We start from the raw sequence: 25,255 nt of genomic DNA, 5'->3' as shown, positions 1-25,255 counted from the left end.
AAAGAAAGAAAGATAGATAGATAGAAAGAAAGAAAGAAAGACAGAAAGAAAGAAAGAAAGAAAGAAAGAAAGAAAGAAAGAAAGAAAGAAAGGAAGAAAGGAAGAAAGAAAGAAAGAAAGAAAGAAAGAAAGAAAAAAGAAAGAAAGACATTAAACGGTATATTCTCAGGCCTGCGAAAATAGTACAGATAATCACTAATATAATGTTAATAATTAAATGAAAGTATCAAGACTATGCATCAGAAATAAATGAGGTAGGAGTGTATCAAAAGTGCCTAATTTGTACACATGACAGTACTATATGTGTTCTGACAGATATGTATGACTTTCATTTAATCCAGATAATGGTTTTCCAGCAACAAATGCTGACGTTTTGGAGATTATTTTGCTTACCCTACAACATCGTCGGATACCCACGGCCGAACCATTATCATTCATCAGATGCATTGATTGCATGTTATGTGACATGTTTATCAATCGTGGGTATCCGACGATGACCCTACAAATGATTATGGTACTTCAACATTTTCAACATCAATGTTCTTGTTAAGATATCTAAAATCAATTTAATTACTTTATTATAGAAGAAACATGCATTTATTGTTGATAAAAAAAGCGACTGGCTGATCAACAACCACTGAACAAAGAAAATAAGTAAATCAGGCATTTTCGGGGTGGTCACCAACCACTAAATCAGTAGAAAAGGTATTGACCCACTGACCCCAATCAGTATAGTAAATCTCGATAATTCTATAGTGTTAACTATTGCATGAGGTTTTGAGTGAATAGTTTCTAAGTTAGTTGATGAAACAGGTGTTCAGAAACTAAGGCATAAGTGTCCTTGACATTGCTTAATGAACTCACCGCTACTAATTTGATCTGTTCAGGTGAGCCATGTAATAGTTAGAACATATTAAAGATCCTGTAACACAATCTTTTTTATAGTTTAAAATCATAAATATGATGCTCAAATTAAGATTTATCAATATTGTAGGTTCCATAAAGCTTTAGTTATAAAGATATTACCGAATTTAACATTTCATGTATATAAAGGGAGGTAATAAAAAAATTATTTTCTATAAAGTTTAAGTCAAACTTTACAATAAGAAACGAATGCATATATCTTTATGATTACATATATGCAAAAATATCTGCAGCACATATTTTACATATTCTTCGATGTTTGAAAATTGTTTTATTTGCATAAATTATGTAAATATATATAATTTCACTTAATGTGGTTTACCACTTTGATCACAACATACATAATCTTTAAGTAAAATCTTATTGATTCCCCGTCTTAAACATTAACATTTTACTTACTAGTGATACATGTTTGTTCTAACTACCGACAATTTCATTGGCTGTGGTAACGTTTCTCTATATTATGACGTATTAATTAGTCTCGTCAATAGTTATTTCTATACTGAGCACAATTATAATTGATGCACATAATGACTTCCATAGATCTATTGTGATTTTGGACTTCTTGTTTCTAAGTGATTTCAATGCAAAACTTTAAAACCAAACAAATTACAGTTCAATAAATCATTAAAATCTAATAACTTAGTTGAGCTAATTTCAGATCTATTTCAACAAAAAATAATATATAATAATTTATTTGTACTTAGTAACCAGTGCATGGTGTGAAAGGTTACAATAGGTACCGAAATTATAAGCCTGAAAGGTTCGAATAACGTGTACCATCATGATTTATTCCAGACAATGAAAAGTAAATACATGTAATGTGAGCAAGGTCACGTCATTTCCTTTTCTGGACAGTTTATAATAAAAGAATATAGCATGAAATAACAAATTTAAACCATGTATTATGTAATATTTCGTGACACAATGCGATCTTCGGTATAGGGGACATCGCTAGCTATATAAAATTGATATTTACACCTTTGTGCTTCTTTGTGTGTGAGTGTATTTGCGTTTATTTATACTCGCAACCTGTTGCCCATATTGGCGAGTCCTCCAGAAGAGTATGTCATTTTAGATTTTGGAGGATAGTGCAATTACAGATACAGAAAGACGCCCCGATTCCAGAAGCTTCTCCTGGTTCTTTAGCGTGACGTCGATTTAAAGTCTCATCCGAAAGACTGAATAGTAACTTTAGCTGGCCAGCCCGGGAATCGAACCCGCAATGTCGAGATTACAAGTCTCGCGCTCTAACCGATTTAGCTATGCGGACTGGCTTTATGGATAATGTGACATATTTATTCAGTCGAAACTCCCAAAGTTTGACGGAAAGGGCCGAGTAGATGTAATTGGGTATTATCATGAGAACGGGCTATGGTCATGATCCCCCCCCCCCAGCCAGAACATTTATAACAAGAGCTGTCCGTAAGACAGCGCGCTCGACTTTTTTATTGCTTGCCAATAAAAAAAGTTTTTGCAGTAAAAGGCAATACAAGAATCTCTGTATTTTTAAAGTGAACAATGGCCATGAGCATTAAGATATTTAGTGAAGAATTATTTTATTATGACATAATTTATGGTAAAGTGAACAAGTGGATAGGAATGAATTTTTTTAGATTTTTTAAGTTTTTTAGTGCTTGCCTATAATACAAAACATTGACAGTTAAGGGCCATAATTCAAATAAAATCTTTGACAGAATTACCTTCTCCTGGACATGTTTGGGAATCATGATTGTAAACAAGTATTCCAACTTTCAAATTAATATCTCAAACAGTTCAGTCAAAAAGTGGACTGGTACTAAAAACTTAACCAAGATTCTAAGTCGATAAAAGGCCTTAATTTTTAAAACAAATCCTTGACAGAGTTACCTTCTCTTGCGTACAGATGGGGGTAATGATGTGAAATAGCATTAAAAGTTTCAAAGCAATATCTCAAAGGGTTAAGGCAATAAGTGGATTTTACCCATATTCAATGTATTTTCTAAGTCAAAAAGGGGCATAATTCTGTCAAAAACCTTGACAGAGTTATGTCCTCTTGTCTGTTGATGAAGGTCGTGATGGTAAACAAGTATGGTCAGTTTCAAAGCAATACCTCCAATGGTTTTGAAATAAAGTGAGGTGGTACAAAAAACTTAACCAAGCTCAATACACTTTCTAAGTCAAAAAAAGGGCCATAATTCTGTCAAAAACCTTGACAGAGTTATGTACTCTTGTCTGTAGATGGAGGTTATGATGGTGAACAAGTATGGTAAGTTTCAAAGCCATACTTGTAATACTTCTGAAATAAAGTGGGGTGGTACGAAAAACTTAACCAAGGTGTGACGCCAACGCCGACGCCGACGCCGACGCCGGGGCGAGTAGGATAGCTCCCCTTTTCATAGAAAAGTCGAGCTAAAAAGGAACGTGACAATCATCACATGTCGTAATGTAAGTCATAATTTGACATTTATAACTTACATTTATTGTAAATGTCAATCGTTTAATATTAACTGGACATACTTTTTGATAGACATTTAAATTGTGAACTAAAAAAACTTCTTTCTCAGATTTATAATAAAATTAAGTGTACATTCTAAAATACAAGAAAATCTAAATTGATGTAAACAACATCATTTTTGATCGGCATTTTTCGTAATTTTATCCATTGATGTAACTGTATAGTTAATTGTTCACCTCATACATTGATCAGATTAACACGGGCACTTGACAATCACATTTAAGCCGTTAATTGCGGTATCTTCATTATTGATAGAAATGCGAGATTATGTAAATTTTGTTCTCATCCAAGCTGTTGAATCAGAGTATCATTTTCTTTTATGCTGTCCATTATATAGAGATTAAAGAATCAAATACAAATTGCAACACTCTTTTCCAAATCTAAATATACGCGCAGTCTGATCAGCATCCATGCTGTTCGCTTTCAAACTCTATTACAAGTAGTAGTACAGTCCCTGAGGACCGTTTGTGTGCAAAAAAGGTCCATAGATAAATGTTATACCAATGTAAAGCTAAATGTTTGAAGTTTACAAAAATTTTGGGTAGACATGTCAAATCATGGTACGTTTTGAGAAATCCAAGATGGCCGCCAAGATGGCCGCCAAATTATTGAAAAATGGCTAATACGCATTTTACCTGATAAAATTAGTTTTTTTTTGTATTTATTTTAGTATAAATGATGTAAGAACTTCACATCCTATTGGAACAATATGAAAATGGAGGCATTTCCATTATTTTTTCATATTCTCTGAATTTCATAGATAAATTTGCTAAAAAATGCATGAAAAAATTATCAAAAATTGATATGGGGCTGACATTTTTTCCTACCAGCTATGGCATAGCGGTGTAAATGAATATTTTTACCATATACTACAAAGACTTAAACAATATCATACTAATATCACCCTTATTTTGTATCTTTATTGTTAAAGAATGTAGATTCTGATATTCTTAAAGTGGGTGGGGTAACGAAAATTAAGTCTCAGTATTTTGTTAACTGGTTTGTTATGATAATTAAAACTATGAATAGTCAACATGTATTGCACTTTAGCAGGTACCTAAAGTTATAAATAATTAAGAAACTGAGACTGATATTTTGTTTATCAATATTCAACATCCTCTGTTGCCATGGCAACGGAGAAGTAAAATGAAAGACACACCTAAAACGTATGACACTTTCAACTTTTAAACATTTTAAGCATGTTGATAAGAATTACAAAAACTTAAAGATAAATAATCTGTGCACCATGCCATGTTAACAAATTGAAAAAAAAATATAACATTAAAAGAAGTCAAATTTAATTCTAGCAAATTATCAACACAGATAACAGCCGATATTTTGAAATTAGATGAATAAATTTATTCATGCATTTGCTTTGTTTTCAAACTGCTATACATAGAAAAAGGTCATGTAAAATGTGCATGTTGTTATGTTTGGAAAGGATAATTAAGGTAGAAATGTATATAAACATTATCAAATGTTTGAAACTGTACATAGGGTAAACATTTAAGACTTTGTAGCTAAAACGAGAAATAAGTAGGTCACTGGTTCGAATTCTAGGTCAACCAATATCAAATTTTAATGACAATCGAATTTATTGTTGAGTTCAAACTTTTTGGTTGTAGCTTGTATTATGAAACTCTAACTTGCATTAGATTAAATTCTAGGTCAACTGATCTCAGTGTATAATTCTGCATCTGAAATTTTACAATCAAAATACAAAGAGGTCACTAGAACAGATAAAGGTCACCTGGCATGTCATATTGTGTCTGTTATCCAAATTTCTTTAGCTTCAAAAACAAGAAAGAAGGTCACGAGGTCTTAAATTCTAGGTCACCTTATACCAGTGGGGCCATGATTTAAACAATCAAAGAAGAACACAAGACAATTCTTTCAACCAAATGGTCTTGCATTGTGATTTCTGACATAAAGAGTTTTTTATATAAAAATCGACATCTAGGCAGGACCTTTTTGTGCTCCCCAAAAAATTTCGGGGCAGCATATAGTCGTCGGGCGTGTGTCCAAAACCTAGTCGGGGAGCATCACCCGGTTCAACCAGCTCTTGTTTTAATCCAGACTCATGATCATTATTTGATGCCTGCAAACTTTTTTACGGAGAGTGTCGGCTGTGAAGTCCAGGCGTCTCTTGTTCTACAGACAACAATTGATCTCGGACATTGAGTTTTACGGTCATTTGTCTGTCAAAAAAGTTAGTACCGTAGCTTAGTAGAAATTGGTCATTACTCTTCTGGTTATTTATCCATGAAATTCAGATAGTTTAACCGACCTTAAAGCTATCAACAAAGAAGTGTTGAAATTGGCGTATAACCCAGGTCCGGCCCTATCATGATTTGAAGAAACATGGTAAAAATCTTTCTAGATATTATTTCACAAGCTCTAAACAATGGGGTTGGATGATTTTATAATGGATTTTATATATAAGTTAGACTATGTAAATCAATTGACCCTTGGGAAAGGTAATTATAATCAAACGGATCATGACTTAACCAAGCTTAGTAGTTGTGTATTATATCGTGACATAAATTGATATGGTCATAGGATGAATGCTTAACACTGAAATATCAAAGCATTTTATTTATGGAGAAGAAAGTTTTCAAAGCCTTTTCATTATAACACAAAGTAAAACGACTCCTGGGGTTAGGTCAACTTTGACCGGATTGTCAAGATTTGGTCTTTTTGACAAAATTGATGCTTTTAACCCAAAATCTAAGATCTGTGCATTTGGTTTTGGAAAAAAGTATGATTTCAAAAGGTTTTCCTATGTGTCTCCATATGAAATAAGTTGTCCCTAGGCGTAGGTTAAATTTTCGTTGGATTAATTTTGTACTGGTCTATACAAGGCTTCAACATAAATAATTAGCTATAGGCATCGGTTTGGGAGAAGTTTTTTTTTTTAGCTTTTCCTGTATTTTAAATGAAATGACCCTGGCATAAATGAATTTGACCACAAGGTCGTAATTAAAGCAAATTTAATAGTATTCTATACTAGGTCCTGCAGTTATGGAGAAGAATATTTTCATGCTTTTCCTATATTTACACTGTGTAAAGAAAGTTAACTCCGGGGCTTCATAAGGAATATGAATGTGTACTTCTTGACCTTTTACCAATTATGACCTTGATGTTGTGTCATGCATATCATAAGCACATAGTCTCACGATGGTGATTATTTGTGCCAAGTTATTTAAAATCTTGCATAAAGTCAAAAAGTTATGGAGAACATATAACCTTGACCTTGGTTGCAGCAACCTGGATGTTGAGGTCTGTAGATTGTGTCGTGGTGGGAATCATTTGTGCTTAGTATTTTTAAAACCTTTGAATTGTCAATAAGTTATAGAGCGGACATGAAAACAGATGTTTTTAAATTGGACCGTTGAGTATGACCCTGACCTTCAGAGTTGTGACTTGATTATTGTGCTCTGCTAATGGTGTCATAATGTTGATCATTATGATCAAGTTATCTTAAAAAAAAATCAGAGGTTTAAAAGTTAGAGACAGACACGAAATGTTGACTTTCTAACATATGAACTGTAAGTGTGACCCTGACCTTTTGGGTAGCAATTCAATTATTGCGATCTGCATATCGTCTCATAATGGCAATCAATTGTGCCAAGCTATTTAAACAAAATTTCATAGGTTTAAAAGTTCTGGAGGGGACACAAAATGTACATTTTTATACATTTGACCTTGACCTTTGGTGCAGCAACCCAGCTTTTGCGTTCTGCTCATGTTCTTATACTGGTTATCAATTATGCCAAGATATTTTAAAAAAATTTCAGCGGTTAAAATGTTGGAGCGGACACAAAATGTGGACTTTTTAACATTTGACCTTAAAGTGTGACCTTGACATTTTGGGTAGCAACCCAATTATTGCGCACTACACGTCGTGTCATAATGGTGATCCGCTGTGCCAAGTTATTTCAAAACTTTTCAGCGTTAAAAAAGTTATGGAGTGGACACGAAATGTAGACCTTTTATAATTAAATGAAGACTTTTAACATTTGACCTTAAAGTGTGACATTGACCTTGGGGTAGCAACCCAATTATTGCGCTTTGCATATGTCTCATTATGGTGATCACTTGTGCCAAGTTATTTCAAAAAATGTTCACGAAAGTGTTACGGACGGACGAACTGACAGACAGAGGGCATTCCTATAATCCCCTTTCCGCTACGTGAAAGGTGATAAACAATGTTGGTTCAGTCCCATCTGAAAAAGCCATACATATAAAAGCTCAAGATCTTTTTATTTATTTCTGTGAATATTTGAAAACAAATGCATTGTCAGTTCTTTTTTTAACTTCTGTGACTTAGATATACAATCCGATTTGTGCAAAAAACAACAACAAAAACAAAATTCTGTCAAATATTTTCAAATATAGCCTATTTTTACTTTAAAAGGCTTTGTGGCGACTTTTTGCTTTACTGTGGAAGGCCTTAATATGTTTCCCTCCGTGCATTATTTCATAATATTTACACATTCTGATCATCTTTTAAGGCAAATCAGAATTGCAAAGTCTATAAAAAAGTGAAATTTGGCTTATTCAAATAAAGAAAACATTAAAATTGTTTGTAAAATAAAGAAATCAGAGTCATATGTTCATCCTGATTCCAAATTCAAATACATCCTGAACTTAATCTTAATTTGGAACACACTAACGTGCCTTACATGCTACGGGACAATTTGAGAAATGCTGGTTTTTTTCATCTCCAATTACATTGAAACTATGGTTTTAAGACTGCACTTTTATAATGACTTATTTAAAACAAAGCTTATATGAATTTTGGATACGTTCAGCCGCGGGTAATATTCCACATGATTTATTGATATGTATTGATGATGAGAAAATAACGAAACTGTAACAGTTGATATGATTACTAATGTCTTTGAGATTTTATTTGAATGCTCACCTATATATCACTTATAGCTTATTACGACGTGACGACAATTTACATACTTTTTGTGTGAGTGGTACAAAAATCGCTCCTAAAGTTTTACAAACACGTATTTTCTTATAACTGGTAAAAACGGTCAAAAACAAAAGCAAATTTAAATCTATCATTACACCAAATTTATTAAGTGCCTCTCTGATGTATATAACATGTTTAAATGCGTTTAATCATAGTTATAAACATTAAGAAAGCATTCTCGACATTAAATGAAATTTCAACAATTATACAAATCTAGATATGACTATGTAAAACTATTTGCATATAAACATACCATTAAATTCTTTTCAACGTGATTTATAATAGACCGCCATCTACTTAAAAAGTCATATATTTCTAACTCATATTGTTTACATATCGGAATTACTTATATTGTATAATTAATTTGAGACTTTTAAGTTGTAGTTTTGTGTACATTCTTCTGTAGCTTGTTCTTAATGTATACTGGAGTTTGTCCCTACTGTACCCGATTTTCAATAGGTAAAACAATGGAGATTCTATACAACGTTTTAATGTGTTTAAATGGAGGGGTTGTTTTTGGTAATAAGACAAGACGCCATTTGATGAACAGTCCGGAGTTTGTTGATGATGATTTAAGACATACTGACCGTATAACAAAGCATTAGGTGGTCTGACCTGTAGGTCACAAAATAATTTATAAAGAATTTTGAGGCAACGGTGGAATATGGCCTATTTGTTTTGCGTAGCAAGACATCTATACAGGATTTATAATTTATGCTGCTCTATATTTTTTTAGAATAGAAGAAAGCGTCAAATTTTAAACACAAAATGGTGATTTTATCCATGTTTCTCCAACTGTTAAAATATTTATCATCTCAGGCTTGTATTGCATTGAGATGAGAGGTTTTTCAGATGCATCCATGGCACATTATCTTGAAGACGTTCTTCATCACAACATATTGACATATTGTCTCTTCCTTCTTATCACATTTGATCTGTGGAATTTTTTTTGCTTTATTTGTTATTTATTATTATTATTATTTAATGACCAATAAATGAAGAATGTTGAAAAGCTTTTTTCACAAATCGGGCCAAACATCAAGCATAAATTTTATTTTTCAATATAACTCTGAGTAGATTTCATTATTATCTTTTGCCTCTAAAACTTTAAGCGTTTTTATTGTTACAGTAACTGTTCAGCAAAATGTTACCGATGTTTTAATTCATATTTGTGTTTTTTCACGGAAAGTAAATGTAGTGAAGTATCCAACTCTGAATTCTGTAATGCATAATCATGACATTAACTTCTACAACATGCTTGAAATGATAAAACTGAAAACCTCATACATTTCCGGGTTTCTCTCATTTTACCACTTTGTTGCCATGGCAACAGAACCAATTAATGTTGTTGGTTGAATGTAAATCTACCTTTAAAAAATTAAAGACTTTAAAAACATTTCAAAATGTAATATTGTTGGTTATTCTTAGTCTAAATAATCGTTATATATAAATTCACTAGAAATTGGGACTCAATTTTTGTGTACCCCACCCACTTTAGGAATGTCAAAATTCACATCCTTACCCAATAAAAATAAAAATAAAGGTACAATTAGTAAGTTGTTGATCAGGTCTTTGTAATATATGGTAAAAATACTCATTTTCACCACTATGCCTCGACTGAAAGGAAAAAATGCCAGCCCAAAGTCGATTTTTGATACTTTTTCATGCCTTTTTAGCAAAATTTCTCTATGAAAACAAGAGTATATGTATAAGAAAATGGAAAAAGGACCCTTTTTCATATTGTTCCAATAGGATGTGAAGTTTTAACATCACCTGTACCAAAATAAATACAAAAAAGAACTAATTTTATCATATAAATTGCGTATTAGCCATTTTTCTATAATTTGGCGGCCATCTTGGCGGCCATCTTGGATTTCTCAAAACGTACCATGATTTGACATGTCTACCCAAATTTTTTGTAAACTTCAAACATTTAGCTTTACATTGGTATAACATTTATCCATGGACCTTTTTTGCACACAAAAGGTCCCCAGGGACTGTACTATAGCAAAACTGATAGCGAACAGCATGGATCCTGATCAGACTGAGCGGAGGCGCAGGCTGGTCTGGATCCATGCCGGTCGCAAACCCACTATGTTGGTTTTGTCATGACGCGGCTCAAATTTTGACGTTGACATTACGCAGACGACAAGGTGGTGTTATAATCATTTCTCTGCTGGAATCGAGCGATTAGCCTTTGCCCCACCAGACTAGTGCCAAACCTGCTAGCATTACCCGCACCGTGCCGGCTGATCAGGCTCTGAATTGTTGGCAGCTCAAATTCTTGTTAAATCAAAGCACAGGAAGAAAACATATGGTATTGTTTGTGATAATGTACCTAGAAATGAATAGAAATTGAAGGAGTGAGGGCTAAATTTTACACTGCTAAACACCGGAAAGGCCAATAACAGAGGGACATAATGAATGACAAACATACTTGCATCTATTAATATTTTGTTAGCTTAAGTTCTCAGATATGGCAAAACCTTTCACAAGCCTATTTGATTGTCATTATAAATATTTAGGTCAACGCTGTAGTTCCTACAATGTTATTTCAAATGATTAATAAGGAGGAGTTTAGAATACGATTTTTTTTTTTACATTTCCGGTTTTTCGTAGCGGAACATTTAGCCACACCTTTTCCATTCATTGCTAGGTCAACTGCTCACAAACAGTATCACAAACATAACCACGTGTTCTTTTGTGCAAACCAGGTCAACCAGTCACTATGAATTATAGCAGTGTAGCAATTGGATAACAAGTTAGCCAATTTACATAAAACTGTAAACACTGGAAAGGTCCGACAGAATCGTTAGGTTGCTGATTATTAGTATTACTAAAATACTATCACAACACGCGTTATACCAAACAAAACAAAACACTGAGTGAACAGCAAAAACATTTCAATCTAGCACTGAATATATTTTATTTCAGGTAATTCAATAAGAATTTATTTTCATAATAAAAGCAACTACAACAAATGCAACAAAAACATATACACATGTTTTTAACAAAAATTTAAAGCAAGTCTACTAGTAAATATATAAAAGAAATGGACTTTTTCAAGTTTTACAAACTTGGACAAAACAACAATGTAAAACATGTCTGTCAATCTTTACATGCAAGGACATTTCCATGATTTCACATATGAGCCGAGTCACAACAAAACCAACATAGTGCTGTTCGCTTACAAACCCTATTACGAGTAGAGAAACTGATAGCGAACAGCATGGATCCTGATCAGACTGAGCGGAGGCGCAGACTGGTCTGGATCCATGCTGGTTGCAAACCCATTATGTTGGTTTTGTCATGACACGGCTCATATCATTTTTGATACACAAACTGTAAAGAATCTTTTATAACCTTTATAGTTAAAATAATTTAATGTTACACTTCAAAGTTAAGTTGTTGGGGATTTTCTAAAATCAAGTAAACTCATTGATGTTACAATATATCTAACTTTTTACAATAGACTTCATGAAAAATATTTTTTTTTTCCCAAAGATTACTTTACAGCCCAATACGTGTTACATATAAAGTTGCAACATATCTACAGGTTTTATTTAAAAGTCCCGGACAATACCTTATTACAAGACATTGACAACATTTCTTGAAAGAAAAATAACAAATGTTTAAAATATATTATATGAAAAAACAGGATGGGACTTTGTGGTATTTAATTATCATTTCATTAAATAAAACACTGCCAACAATATGTTACTAGAAAATAAAAAAAGGAAGTAAATTATGAATAAAAAAATCAATTATCCCAAAGTATTTTCAATGCAGAATACACAAGAAATACAAGTAGTAAAAAGCCTACAAAATAAAAAAAAACAACCCATATTATATTCATCAATATATAATGATTAATTAATCTACTTAATTGCCATTTATCCATTAACCTGCCAATTTCTTAATTATTAGAACTGTCCGTTATCAATTTAAGGGATATCAAAGTCAAAATTTAGAGTTGGTCAGCTCACCTTATAGATTCTGATTATACTGCACATACGTTCACCTAAGCCGAGCTCTATAGTGGTTATGAAAGCTAATCCCTACCAGTTCTAGTAGATTCAAGATCAAATCACAATGAAATTAATTTATTTATTAATTGTAATCAAATTATGGAATTCTCTCTGGAAAGTCTACATTAAAAATATTTCATAGATAGATTTAAAAATAATTATCATTTGTGAAATACTGCTATCACTTGTACATTAGCATATAAAAGAAAGATTTTTAATTTAATTTTTTTAATTCAAGGCAACATACTTCAGTAACAAAATTTCCATAACTATCTGCCCTAAAATGTACCAGAGACAATAGCACATCTCTGAATTTATGGTATTTCAAAATATAAAAATATTTAAACAACTCCATTCATCTTATTACACATCTTGCATACCTATAAATATGTTACAATAAAAGTACAAAGCACCTTGTTACATTTCAATAGTAAAGTACAGTATGAAAGATCAATGAGGACATACTCTTGCTGAAAAAATCCTTTATCCAACTTTATGGGTTTTTTAAGTGACTTAAGTACCCAAATAAGAGAAATATTTAGTGGTTTTAGAAGACAAAATGGAGAAAATTTGAGTGGTTTTAGAAGAGAAAATAGAGATTTTTTTAGTGATTTTAGAAGACAATTTAGAGAAAGTTTTAGTGGTTTAAGGTAGTCAAATTAGAGAAATTTTTAGTGATTAAAGTAGCCAAATTAGAAATTTTTTAGTGGTTTTAGAAGACAAAATGGAGAAATTTTTAGTGGTTTTAGAAGACAATTTAAAAAAAAATTGTGTGATTTTAGTAGCCAAATAAGTGAAATTTTAGCAAATGACTAAAATGGCACAAGATTTTTATACTAAGGATTATGTCGCTGAGGTCAAAGTTTGTCTGAACAGACAGAAAAAAGAAGTCAAATCAGTGCCAATAAAAACCTTACAAAACAGAGTATACCAACTTTCCCAAAATTACGAGTAACAATTATAGTGGATGCATGCATTAATGCTACATCTAAATATAAATTTGTTCCGCATTGAATATAGCCAATATTATATGCAATACCAGTATTTATCTAAAATACACTATTATAATATTGTACATGTTTTGATCTATCGTGGTCTAATTATTTTATGCAAATGAGTACATCCTCTGCAGACTGGGTTTAAATGTTTCTTCAATGTTTTTACGTTTCAGTTTAAATGCATCTGTAACCAGTCCAGTATCTGGCATCCAAGGTTCTGGGCACAGCTTTAACTTGGCAGGAATTTCAAACTTCTCCAATTTTGCTGCAATTAAAAACAGAGTGTAATAACAGAGCTTCATTTGTTTACTTTAATATTCATAGTTGCGGGACAAACAGATTTAATCTAGGAAAGGATACCAGTACATTAATTTTAGAACTGTTGTCTATTTAAGACTTGACATCTGTCACTTAAATATTGATAAGGTAAATTATGGGAAGCTTTATTTGTGGACACAATAACACATTAAAAACAAATAGTGAAATATGATATAATACAAGTCTAATATCAAACATTGTGCACCAAAATACAAACATGATAAACATAATTCAACATGAAACACACAATTCAACACATACAAATTGATAAATTTTAAGACAAGTTTACAGGTGAGTTTGGATTTGAAGTTACTAAGACACTAAAAAGCTAATTTGATAATTTTTGTAGCTTCATAAGTAAACGAGGGCAAAAGGTTTGAAGACATACATCACTTAACAATGAAGACACGTTTAAAAAAAAAAAGAAAATAAATATGATTGAACTCTTCGAGACATTTATTTCATATTTCTTATATTAAACTTTTGTCAAATGACCTCTTACCTTTTTTACCAACAACAGCTAACTCTTTCAACACCTCTTTCTCCACTTTCTCATCTTCACATAAGTCTTCTATCTCTTTTCCAGTCACGCCCACTTTCTTTGCCAGCTCTGTAATGTTTTTCTGACTGGGTACAATCAGCGCTATACACACAGACTGTGAACTGTTGGCATGGATACAGATTTGTTCTACTAGTGGGCTCATCTTTAATGCTGTCTCAATCTTGCTGAGAGATATGTATTCTCCATGCTGTAGTTTCACAAGATCCTTTTTACGATCTGAAATTTACAATATAATTTATCTTTCTTGAAACATACTTAGATAAAAAAAATTCATATATTTCTACAAAACTCTTCAGACCTGAAATTTAGCTAATCAAGTCCAAGTTTGTTGAGCAAAATCTTCAGCCTAGAAAATCTGTATAACCAAAGTATTTTCAGGTGAATACTTAGATCTTACATTCAATATATTTTCAGTATAATGATCAAAGACATTGAAAATCACAAATAAGCACATTCCAATATATAAACCAAATTTTCAGATCATATTAATAGGGTATTTCAAGTATATTGATCAAATAATCAACAGACCTGAAAATCTATAAAAAGAAATAATCTGTATTTTCTGTGTATAGAATGAACTCATTATAAATCACTAGACATTATATCACTAAATTCTAGACACTAGAGTAAATTGAAGTGAATATAAATCATGTCAGTGCTCACCTATCACCCTTAGACTTCCATCACTGTCTATTTGCCCTATATCACCGGTACAGAAATATTGTAAACCATCTATGACAGTGAAATCTTCCTCTGTTTTCTCCTTGTTCTTGTAATAACCTTGTACAACATTGCCACCACCTATCAGAATTTCACCCTGGGGGCAAGGCTTGTTTGTATTCAGGTAATTTCCTGTAAAAAAATTATAACAGTAAGCATAATTATAACAGCTTGTTAAGTTAATTCTGGTATAGATGAAGATTTGTTGTACCAGTTTCTCTTTTTTTTTTTTTTTTTTTGGTTCTGATTGGGTTTAAATTTGCACCGACACAGTATAGGTCATATGGTGACTTTCCAGCTTTACAGGTAGAGGAAGACCTCAGGGACCCCTCCGTACATTATTTCAGGCACTTACAGGTATCTGAGAAGAACTACTGACGTTCCTCAAGCTAGCTGGATAGTTTTCTCACATGTAGTATCTGGAGCTCAAACCTTAAGTAGTGAAATGTTAAAAGATTCAACAAACATGGCTATGTCAAATGTTTTTCAGTGCACAGTTGATATACTATAATATCCAAACTAGTGTAAATCAAATACAATATGTGGGATGTTGGCATTTATTATCAAAGTTTCTTTTAAAAAAAAAAAGACACACTGCAATGCTAGGCACCTAATTTCTTCAGGGACATCTTAACTACATGTAACAAATACTTCTGTGGTTGTTTATTATTTATGACAATATTTATCAAACAGTATGTATTAAATAAGATGAGCAAGTAAGATGACATAGATAATGACCTTCTGAATCATGTCATATAAATAGATATTAACAAACATTGCACTATTTTTTTTTGCCATTTTCATATAAACTAGAAATGTGTCCATAGGACACTGATGCCCCCACACGCCACTGTTCTGTCAATCTTATGACTCTAGGTCAAATATTTTTTGGACTACATGTGCCACAAGTTGAAAACTAAAAATCAACAAAGGGCCATAATTCTGTTAAATTTGGTCGCAGCAAAAAATCCTTCCTTTACTACGATCTACATATTAAAGTTGTTAATCCCTGGAAGTTTAAGCAAAATCTGCCATCCGGTTTAAGAGGAGTTGCATTCACAAAATTTCTATATAGTATATAATGAAAAAATCAACAAAGTGCCATAATTCTGTTAAATTTGGTTGCAGCAAAAATTCCTTCCTTTACTACCATCTACACATTAAGGTTGTTCATCCCTGAAAGTTTAAGCAAAATCTGCCATCCAGTTTAAGAGGAGTTGCATTCACAAAATTTCTACATAGTATATAGTGAAAAAATCAACAAAGGGCCATAATTCTGTAAAATTTGGTCACGGCAAAAATTCCTTCCTTTTCTATTATCTACACCTTGAGGTTGTTCATCCCTGTAAGTTTAAGCAAAATCTGCCATCCGGTTTAAGAGGAGTTGCATTCACAAAATTTCTACATAGTATAGAGTGAAAAAATCAACAAAGGGCCATAATTCTGTTAAATTTGGTCGCAGCAAAAATTCCTTCATTTACTACCATCTACACATTAAGGTTGTTCATCCCTGTAAGTTTAAGCAAAATCTGCCATCCGGTTTAAGAGGAGTTGCATTCACAAAATTTCTACATAGTATATAGTGAAAAAATCAACAAAGGGCCATAATTCTGTAAAATTTGGTCGCAGCAAAAATTCCTTCCTTTACTACCATCTACACCTTAAGGTTGTTCATCCCTGTAAGTTTAAGCAAAATCTGCCATCCGGTTTAAGAGGAGTTGCGTTCACAAAATTTCTACATAGTATATAGTGAAAAAATCAACAAAGGGCCATAATTCTGTTAAATTTGGTCGCAGCAAAAATTCCTTCCTTTACTACCATCTACACCTTAAGGTTGTTCATCCCTGTAGGTTTAAGCAAAATCTGCCATACAGTTTAAGAGGAGTTGCGTTCACAAAATTTCTACATAGTATCTAGTGAAAAAATCAACAAAGGGCCATAATTCTGTTAAATTTGGTCGCAGCGAAAATTCCTTCCTTTACTACCATCTACACATTAAGGTTGTTCATCCCTGTAAGTTTAAGCAAAATCTGCCATCCGGTTTAAGAGGAGTTGCGTTCACAAGATTTCGGGACATACGGACGGACTGACGGACGGACGGAATGACGGACGGACAAGTGCAACGCTATATGCTCCCACATTGTGGGGGCATAAAAAAGCACTACTTTCTTTGCACTATTTTCCCTGAGTATTAATACTGTACCTTCTAGCCAATCTCTGAGTCGGATTTCACAACATGTCAAAGGTGGTCCAACACGCCCTGTGCTCATATCATTTACTGAAATACAATAGAAAACAAATACACATAAACAACATACCATATATTTAAAATATAATATATAAAATTGGAAATAAAACACTCCCCTCAATGTTTATGGGAATTAAATATCTCAAATACTTTCAGTCTAATAATCATTATACCATTCTATATCTTATACATGTACATGTATAACTAATGCACTAAACATCCATATTTTAAATAGGAGCAGACTCCTGAATGTGGCAAAGATGCTAGCCTCTAAAGGCAAGGGTTTGAGCCCTTCTGGCAAAACATCCATGTTAATGTAGTCATATGACACCTTTGGTAATTAATTCAGGAAAGAAACTGCGTATCTTTACATGAACTTAACACTTGTAAGGTATTTATTCACAAACCATCACAGACTGTCCCGGCTCCACATGTCTCTGTAAGGCCATAACCCTGTAATACCGGGCAACAGAAACAAATGTTCATAAACCTCTGTGTTTTCTCCGAGAGTGGCGCACCACCACTTAACATCATTCTCAGTCTACCACCCAGTAACTGCTGTATCTTACTGAACAAAATTCTGAAATTACAAAATGAGCCGTGTCATGACAAAACTAACATAATGGGTTTGCGACCAGCATGGATCCAGACCAGCCTGTGCATCCGTGCAGTCTGATCAGGATCCATGCTGTTCGCCATCAGTTTTGCTACTTGTTAATTTAGGGTTGGTTAGCGAACAGCATGGATCCTGATCAGACTGCGCGGATGCGCAGGCTGGTCTGGATCCATTGCTGGTCGCAAACCCATATGTTGGTTTTGTCATGATGCTGAAATAATGCTGATTTTAAATGTGTGTATAAGCACAATAAACTGTCTCAATTTGTAGCAAGAAACCTAGGTAAAGACTGTTTTTCAATGTACTTTCTGTATATTCCAGATGTTAGATCTGGGGAATTCACCTACATAGTCTGTAATATTGATTTGGTTTATTTCGGAATGTTTTGGTCTCCTTTTTTTTTGAAATGAAACAAAACAAAATAATTTTCTTTAAATAATTAATAATGTATAAAAAATGTACACCAAAAAAAAAAAATTTAGGGTGTATTTGTATACATAAGTTTAAGGGGAAATTATCCTCTATTTATTATTGCAGCCAAATGCAGGTTCCACTACAACTTGTTTTAAAATTTACAAGACTCACAATTATCAACTAGATACATGTATTAATACGGGGAAGTCAAAGACCGGGGGCCCAGCCGAAGCGGTTCCAGGCTTTTGCTTGCCCCGCTATAGGACTACTCGTTTATATTTAAAAGAAAAATTAAATAAAAAACCCAATTAAAAAAATATATAGGAATCTAAATACCTAATCAATTGAAAAATTTTCAAAGGTCTCAGTTCTAGGTCGGGGCCGCCGTCCAATTTACAAATGTTACTCCAATGATTAAATATAGGCTTCGGATATTCCCCGATAACGGAAAACAAATCTCAACTTTTCAGATAAATAATAAACGTCGGTGTTCCGAGTGAAAACGGAAAAGCGGTGCCATGTAATAACCGACTGACACCTTTAAAAACGGGAAAGAATGAAAGGAATTTTTTTAAACGACTTCCCCGTGCATAGGCTTTGCCTAATTTCATAATTAGTTTTGTAAAATTTTTGGGGTTTTCATAGTAAAGGAAAAACATTTATAATTTTTCTAACACATTAAAAAATTTTTCAAATCTTAATATGGTTTTTGGTGGTGTTATAGGTAGTTTTCAAAACTCTGGATCACAAGCAATAAGCCAGATTGAATAAACAACCCAGCAAATGTTCCCAGCTACCAACATCTTTTCCTGGGCAACAAGCAGTTTACCAAAGTAACTACTGTTGAGGTTCACAATAAACTTCCCAGCCTTTGTACACTTCTAGTGCACTATGCACCATATTGATCATTAAAAGGCGAGGGATGGTGACACCCAAATTGGAAGTTGACTTAAAGGGTGCACACCCACAGTAATGTAAAGCCACAGCTTTAGAATTTGGCCAGGGAGGAAAATTTCTTGGATATAGGAAATTCTGGATTTAAATGACTGGTTTGTCTTTAAAAATTTTGCATTTTCAGCATAAAAATTTGTTTTTGTGACATCCTAATAATGATCAATGGCAAATTCGAAAACATGGCCTAGAAATCACATGCTGTTGATTAAAAGTAATGTCAAGGCCAGCCATTTTTTTTGTAAACATTGCTTTTAAAAAGCATGCAACGGGTAAAAAAGAAGTCATTTTAACAGGGGGGTAGCAAATTTTTAGGGCAGTAAGCAAAAATTCTAACAAGGTTTTGAGGACTAGTTTCTTTGTGATATTTTTGCATGAATAGGGAGTTGCTAAAAGCAGAGAACGGTGTTCCTTGTTAGCCTGTATATTTGCAGATATTTTTTGCCAGAGGGGTCGAAATGTTGTTTTTTGGGTCTCGTGCCAACTGGAGATTTTTGGGGCCCTTCAAAGGAATGAATTGCAACTTTTTGTGACCTGCCTTGCCTATGTTGCAGATGGGAATAATTTTTTGTAGATTTGCAATCTTAATGTCATAATATGTTCTCAAACAAAAGTGTTTTCTTTTTCCAGGTTGGGTGTAGTTTGGTATCAGAATTTATTAGACGTATTGCTTGTAGGACATTGAAAGGCAGAAACTTGAAATTAACTGTGGAAGTGCCTACCTAAAAACCTGAAAAAATATCATAACCAGCACCGAAGCCATAAACTACATCAAAGAGCCATAAATGAAACTGTAACCAAAGATCATAAAACCATATCAAAAGAATCAAATAATGTCCAAAGAATCACTAAAACTACTTCAAAAGAATCATAACTGTACTCAAAGATCAAAACCACATAAAGATCATAATGTACAAAGATCATAAACTGTACAAAAGATCTAAATTAATACCACAGACTACTACACTAACTTAAAGTACTACTTAAATGTTCTTACTTAACACTAAATGTACTTCTTTGAATAGTCTCGGCACAATTACATATAATTTATCACAAGGTCTGTTCTGTCAATAGGTTATAAATAAGTAATAAGAAAACACATAAAAATTAAAACTTGAAACTAAAGGTACTTTTTTTTTTTGAAAGTCAGTTTTAGACAACTAATCCCAGCACAAAAATTAAAACAGGTAAATATAATTAATTGAGACCGATTGAATGGAAGTGGAAGTCTATTGTTGTTCAAAGTGATTCCCAGAAGTAGATCTATTATGGAATTATGAGAAATAACTACCTCCCAGGAATCAGTCTATAATATGAAAGTAGGCTAAAGCCTATGATGAAAAAAAATTGTGTTCATTTTTTTATTTTAACATTTTCTTCGCTTTAAATAGGTGTCTCTTGGTAATTTCAATGCCTGAAACCCTTTGACTTCCCCCTAACAATTGAGTGAATTAACATAAACAATGGATTCATTTCATTAAAACAAATATAAACAAAGTTGTCAGTAGCCTAATTTGAAAGTATGCTGGAATAAAAACGACCATCAACCAAATAGACTGTAGAAGTGACCTGCATCAACAAACAGCACTATGGTGTTAAAACTAATGGTCTGTTAAAATATCCCTATGACAAAAATGTTAAAACTAGAATTGTAACAGGGATAACCAACTCTCCCCGCCTAAGGGAAGTTTTTTACATGAAGCACAAAATTGTGCTATTCAAAAAAGATTTAGGTATGGGATCTGGACTTTCAGTAACAAAATTTTGATAATGCTAGATCGCACATGCAAGTAACAATAAAATTCATTAAAGAAATATAGTGAAATAATAAAGAAGCTTATGGACCGGAACACAAAATATTACCATAACAGACTAAATGTAAAGTCTTTGACCTCCAACGTAGGCAACTGTTTTTGTGCATTGCAACATCATATTTATTGTGAACATTTGTGCCAAGTATTTTCGCATCTCTTCATGGATTAGTGACGTATGAACCGGGACACAACATATAACCTCTCAAATAGAACATGTTTGACTTTTATCAACCAAGTGTGACCCTTGACTGGAGGTAGGTCCTGTTATTGTGCATGACACATAATCTTATATAAACAAACATTTGTGCCAAGTTATTTTCAATTCCAATGATAAATGACATATATGTACTTACGGACCGGACACGAAAATTTGACCACACGAAAATTTGACAGGATGGACAGAGCCTTTTTCTATATCCCCCTTTTTTCTTCAAAAAGGCAGAGGAAAAAAGGGGGCATATCTCCAAAAATATAGCTTTCAAAATTATTCCCCTTATCTTAGAACTGCTTTTTGTCATGATAAGCAAGTATTCCATAAGCAAGTTTAATATAGATACCTTTAGAACTGTTTGGGTAAAGGTTTACATTAAAGCTTTTTGCATGATAACAACAACAATAACACTGCAGATATCATAATAGCTGCATTTTTTCTTCCAAATAGACAAAAAACTAGAAATGTGTTGTCAAGCCATGGATGCCCCCGCATGCAGCAAAAATTTCAGATTTTTATTTAGTTCCAAATTTTGCACAAAAATATTTTTTTCAATTTAAAGTTCAATATAGCCTTAAAATATTAAATGTTACACAAACCATTTTGTACAAAGTTCAAGGCACTATTGCATATTGTAGCCAAAATAATGCAATATACATTCCACAAAAACAGATAGTGCTGAACGAAAATCAAATTTTTCCAACATCAAGAAAGATACTTTGTCCAAAATCATTGAACCACAACCCAAATTCAAACTTGAACAGCTTATTTCTTAAGATGTATCTGTATGTAAAAATTGTGAGTTGAATTGTGTCAACCAGTGGGGAGATATGAACGGTAAACTTAAAATTTCTGATTTTTTTTCCAAGTTTTAAGGGATAACTTGTCAGCTAATGCATCAAACAATGACCAAATCAGAAATTGACAGCAATGCATTTATGACATAGTCCATATCTTAATTTGAGTTGAATATGTACAACTGTTGGGGAGATAATGAAATGGGGAACTGAAAATTTCCTTTTTTTTTTTTCAAAAGTTAAAGGTTCATATTATTCAAAAGTGAAAGGACTATAACATGCCAAAAAAACGTCAAAAACCATGACAAAATCGAACTGACATGCGCATAAGCCTTTGGCCGTACCATATGTCAAATTTGAAGTAATGTTGCATAAAACCGTACAAGATAATGAACGGAAACTGATTATGACGGAACGACGGAAGTACGGAATGAAGGAACAGGGTACACTATATGCCCCCATGGCGGGGGCATAAAAAAGAAAGTGGCAAAGGAAGGGTTATGTATACCTGAAGCTAAATTTTATAAAGTGGGTTGTCTGAAACCTGAGTTCTGTGACCTATTGTTTCAAAGAAACAAACTTCTCACCAATGTAACACAAGTCATCCTCAAGTGGTTAATGATATAAAGCCTCAAAACTTTGAACTCTGACTTTTAAGTCGGTCATATTAAAACTGGATTCTGAATGTTTGGTTTAAACATATTTATTTTAGCTCGATTGCGAAACATGTTCTTGCAACTTATATTAATCACTTTCCAGTCCGCTTCCAGAAACCAACCAGTTCTGTTGCCATACCAGTGTATGAAGAACATGGTCATGACCCAAGTAGGGCTTGAACCCATGATCTCTGGGTTGAGAGGCAGACACCTTAACCACTAGGCCACTGCTCCCCTGAATGTTAAGAGCAGGCACCAACCATTGACCTTGAATTATGACTTTCACCTTTTAAGTTGGGAGATCTTAAAACTGGATTCTGAATGTCGGCTTAATAAGTATTTGATATAAGTACAATTATAAATAGAAAAAAATTATCTTGCTCAAACCATTGACTTTAAAATGAAGTGTCAATAAGTTGGTATCTACTCATAGTCTGAGCAAGACAAACATGTGATCATGGAATCAAGAGAACCACTCAAGCAGCTCAAAGAGATATACAGTCAAAACTGTCTTACAACCGTACTTTCTTAAGGTCACATCAGACAGGGAGTCTTTAAATACAGGTTTACTGTCAAACATCCAAACATTATCAAAAAGTTCCATAATATTATTTGAGCATATACATGTCAGGGTTAAAAAAACATTTATGTTTGGGTAAAGGCAGTATTAGTGAGTAGATAACAGTGGTTAAAGTATTGTATATATGTACAATTTACACGTATTTGAAATATTTTGAAATTGTTGAATGGATTATTAAAACATTTAGTGCCTATAAAACTTTAATAAAAATAATGTCAGAAATATTGTACAATGTACATTTTTTCTTTGTTTCCAACATTTCCTTTAACCAGACAGGAAGTAAAGAACAGTGATATATACCTTCCGGACCGACAAACATTGTAGTTACGTAACACAGTGAGTGCTTAATACAGTTTGGCAACTTTATTAAACCGCAAATCGTTTGGGTGGACTCGAAATGGTCATAAATACAGGAATCACTGAATACAGTGGTCCACTATGGCAATTTTTGAACTGTATAGGTGGAAAAATAGGTTGGCCATTGTTGAAGTTTTATTGGATTATCTGTATGATAAGTCCCAGAAAACAAGGAAAAGGGAACAAATGGCAATAAACTCTATAACATACTGAAGATTGTGAGTTATGGTTTTCTCGTAACACCTGCACTTCCTCTCATTGGGTTGACCATTGTATGAAGTTGTATTGAATTTTCCAATACTACGTTTTTCAAGTTATGCACTGGACAAAAAAAGTAACAAAGGCAATAACTGTAATTTAGCCAAATAGAGTTATGTTCTTGTGCACTGCACTTCATCTCACTGCCGATTGACCCATTGTATAAAGTTTTCAAAATTAAATTCCCAACCATTAATTTTCAGGTTATGCCACTGGACAATTAAAAAGTAAGTAAGGGCAAAAAACTTTAAATTAGTCAAAAAAGAGTTATGGTTTCTGTGCACTGCCCACTTCCTCTCAATTACTTTGACCATTGTATGAAATAGTTTTGAATTCCAACTAGTAGTTTTCAAGTTAAATGCTCTGGACAAAAAAAAGCAATGGAAAAGTAACAAAAGGGCAATAACTCTGTCAATAGTCAGATGAGTTATGGTTCTCATGCACTGCACTTCCTCTCAATGTGCTTGACCATTGTTATGAAGTAACATTGAATTCCAACCATTATCTTCAAGTTTATGGGGTTCCGGGGACAAAAAAGCAATGGAAAATAACTAGAAAGGCAATTAAACTCTTTAATTTAGTCAATGGGAGTTTATGGTTCTTGTCATGGGTACTTCCCCTTTATTTTGCTTGACCATTTGATGAAGTTGTTTTCAATTCCAACAAGTAGTTTTCAAAGTTATGCTCCGGACAAGGAAAAGAAAACAAAGGGGCAGTAAATCTGTAATTATCAAAATGGAGTTTGATGGTTTCTTGTGCACTGTACTTTTAACTCTAATACTGCTTGACCATTGTATGTAGTTATATTGAAATTTTCCAACCTTAGTCTTCAAGAGTTATGCTCGGACATAAAAGAAAGCAAGGAAAAATACAAAGGGCAATAACTCTGTAATTACTTTAGATAGAGTTTATGGTTCTTGGCACTGCATCTTCCTCTTATTGCGCTTGACAATTGTATGAAGTTTTTTCGAATTTCAACCAGTAGTTTTTCAAGTTTGCTCCGGAAAGGAAAAGTAAACAAAGGGGCAATAACTCCTGTAATTAGTCAAGATGGAGTTTGATGGTTCTTGCTGGCACTGCACTTCCCTCTCAATGTGCTTGACCATTGTATAAGGTATATTGAAAATTCCAACTATTAGTTTCAAGTTTTCTGCCGGGACAAGGAAAATGCAACGGACCGCTGGGACCGACCAAATGACCAACCACCGTGTGACTCCTATATACCCCCCCCCCCCAAAATTAAATTTTTTGGGTGATAATGACAAAGTTAATATACATTATAATGTAGGGAACAACTTGTTAAAAAACAAACGGTGTAT

At 33.2% G+C, this 25,255-nt stretch overlaps 1 protein-coding gene across 1 annotated transcript; it reads right to left on the bottom strand.

Annotated features, from left to right (window-relative positions):
- Positions 1-11,309: 11,309 nt before the first annotated feature.
- On the bottom strand, positions 11,310-17,862 carry LOC132733041 (long-chain-fatty-acid--CoA ligase 4-like; the record flags this gene model as incomplete). Its single annotated transcript, XM_060719619.1, is given in 5 exon segments — positions 11,310-13,699; positions 14,255-14,530; positions 14,978-15,166; positions 17,238-17,312; positions 17,690-17,862. Coding segments are annotated over 5 exon segments (871 nt in total), but the record flags the coding sequence as incomplete, so codon positions are not given.
- Between the last annotated feature and the right edge of the window lie 7,393 nt (positions 17,863-25,255).

Source organism: Ruditapes philippinarum, unplaced genomic scaffold (genome assembly GCF_026571515.1).
Source record: "Ruditapes philippinarum isolate M1 unplaced genomic scaffold, ASM2657151v2 ctg1116_1_1_1_1, whole genome shotgun sequence".
NCBI classification, from domain to species: Eukaryota; Metazoa; Mollusca; class Bivalvia; order Venerida; family Veneridae; genus Ruditapes; species Ruditapes philippinarum.
This window is presented reverse-complemented; position numbering and strand designations above follow the sequence as displayed.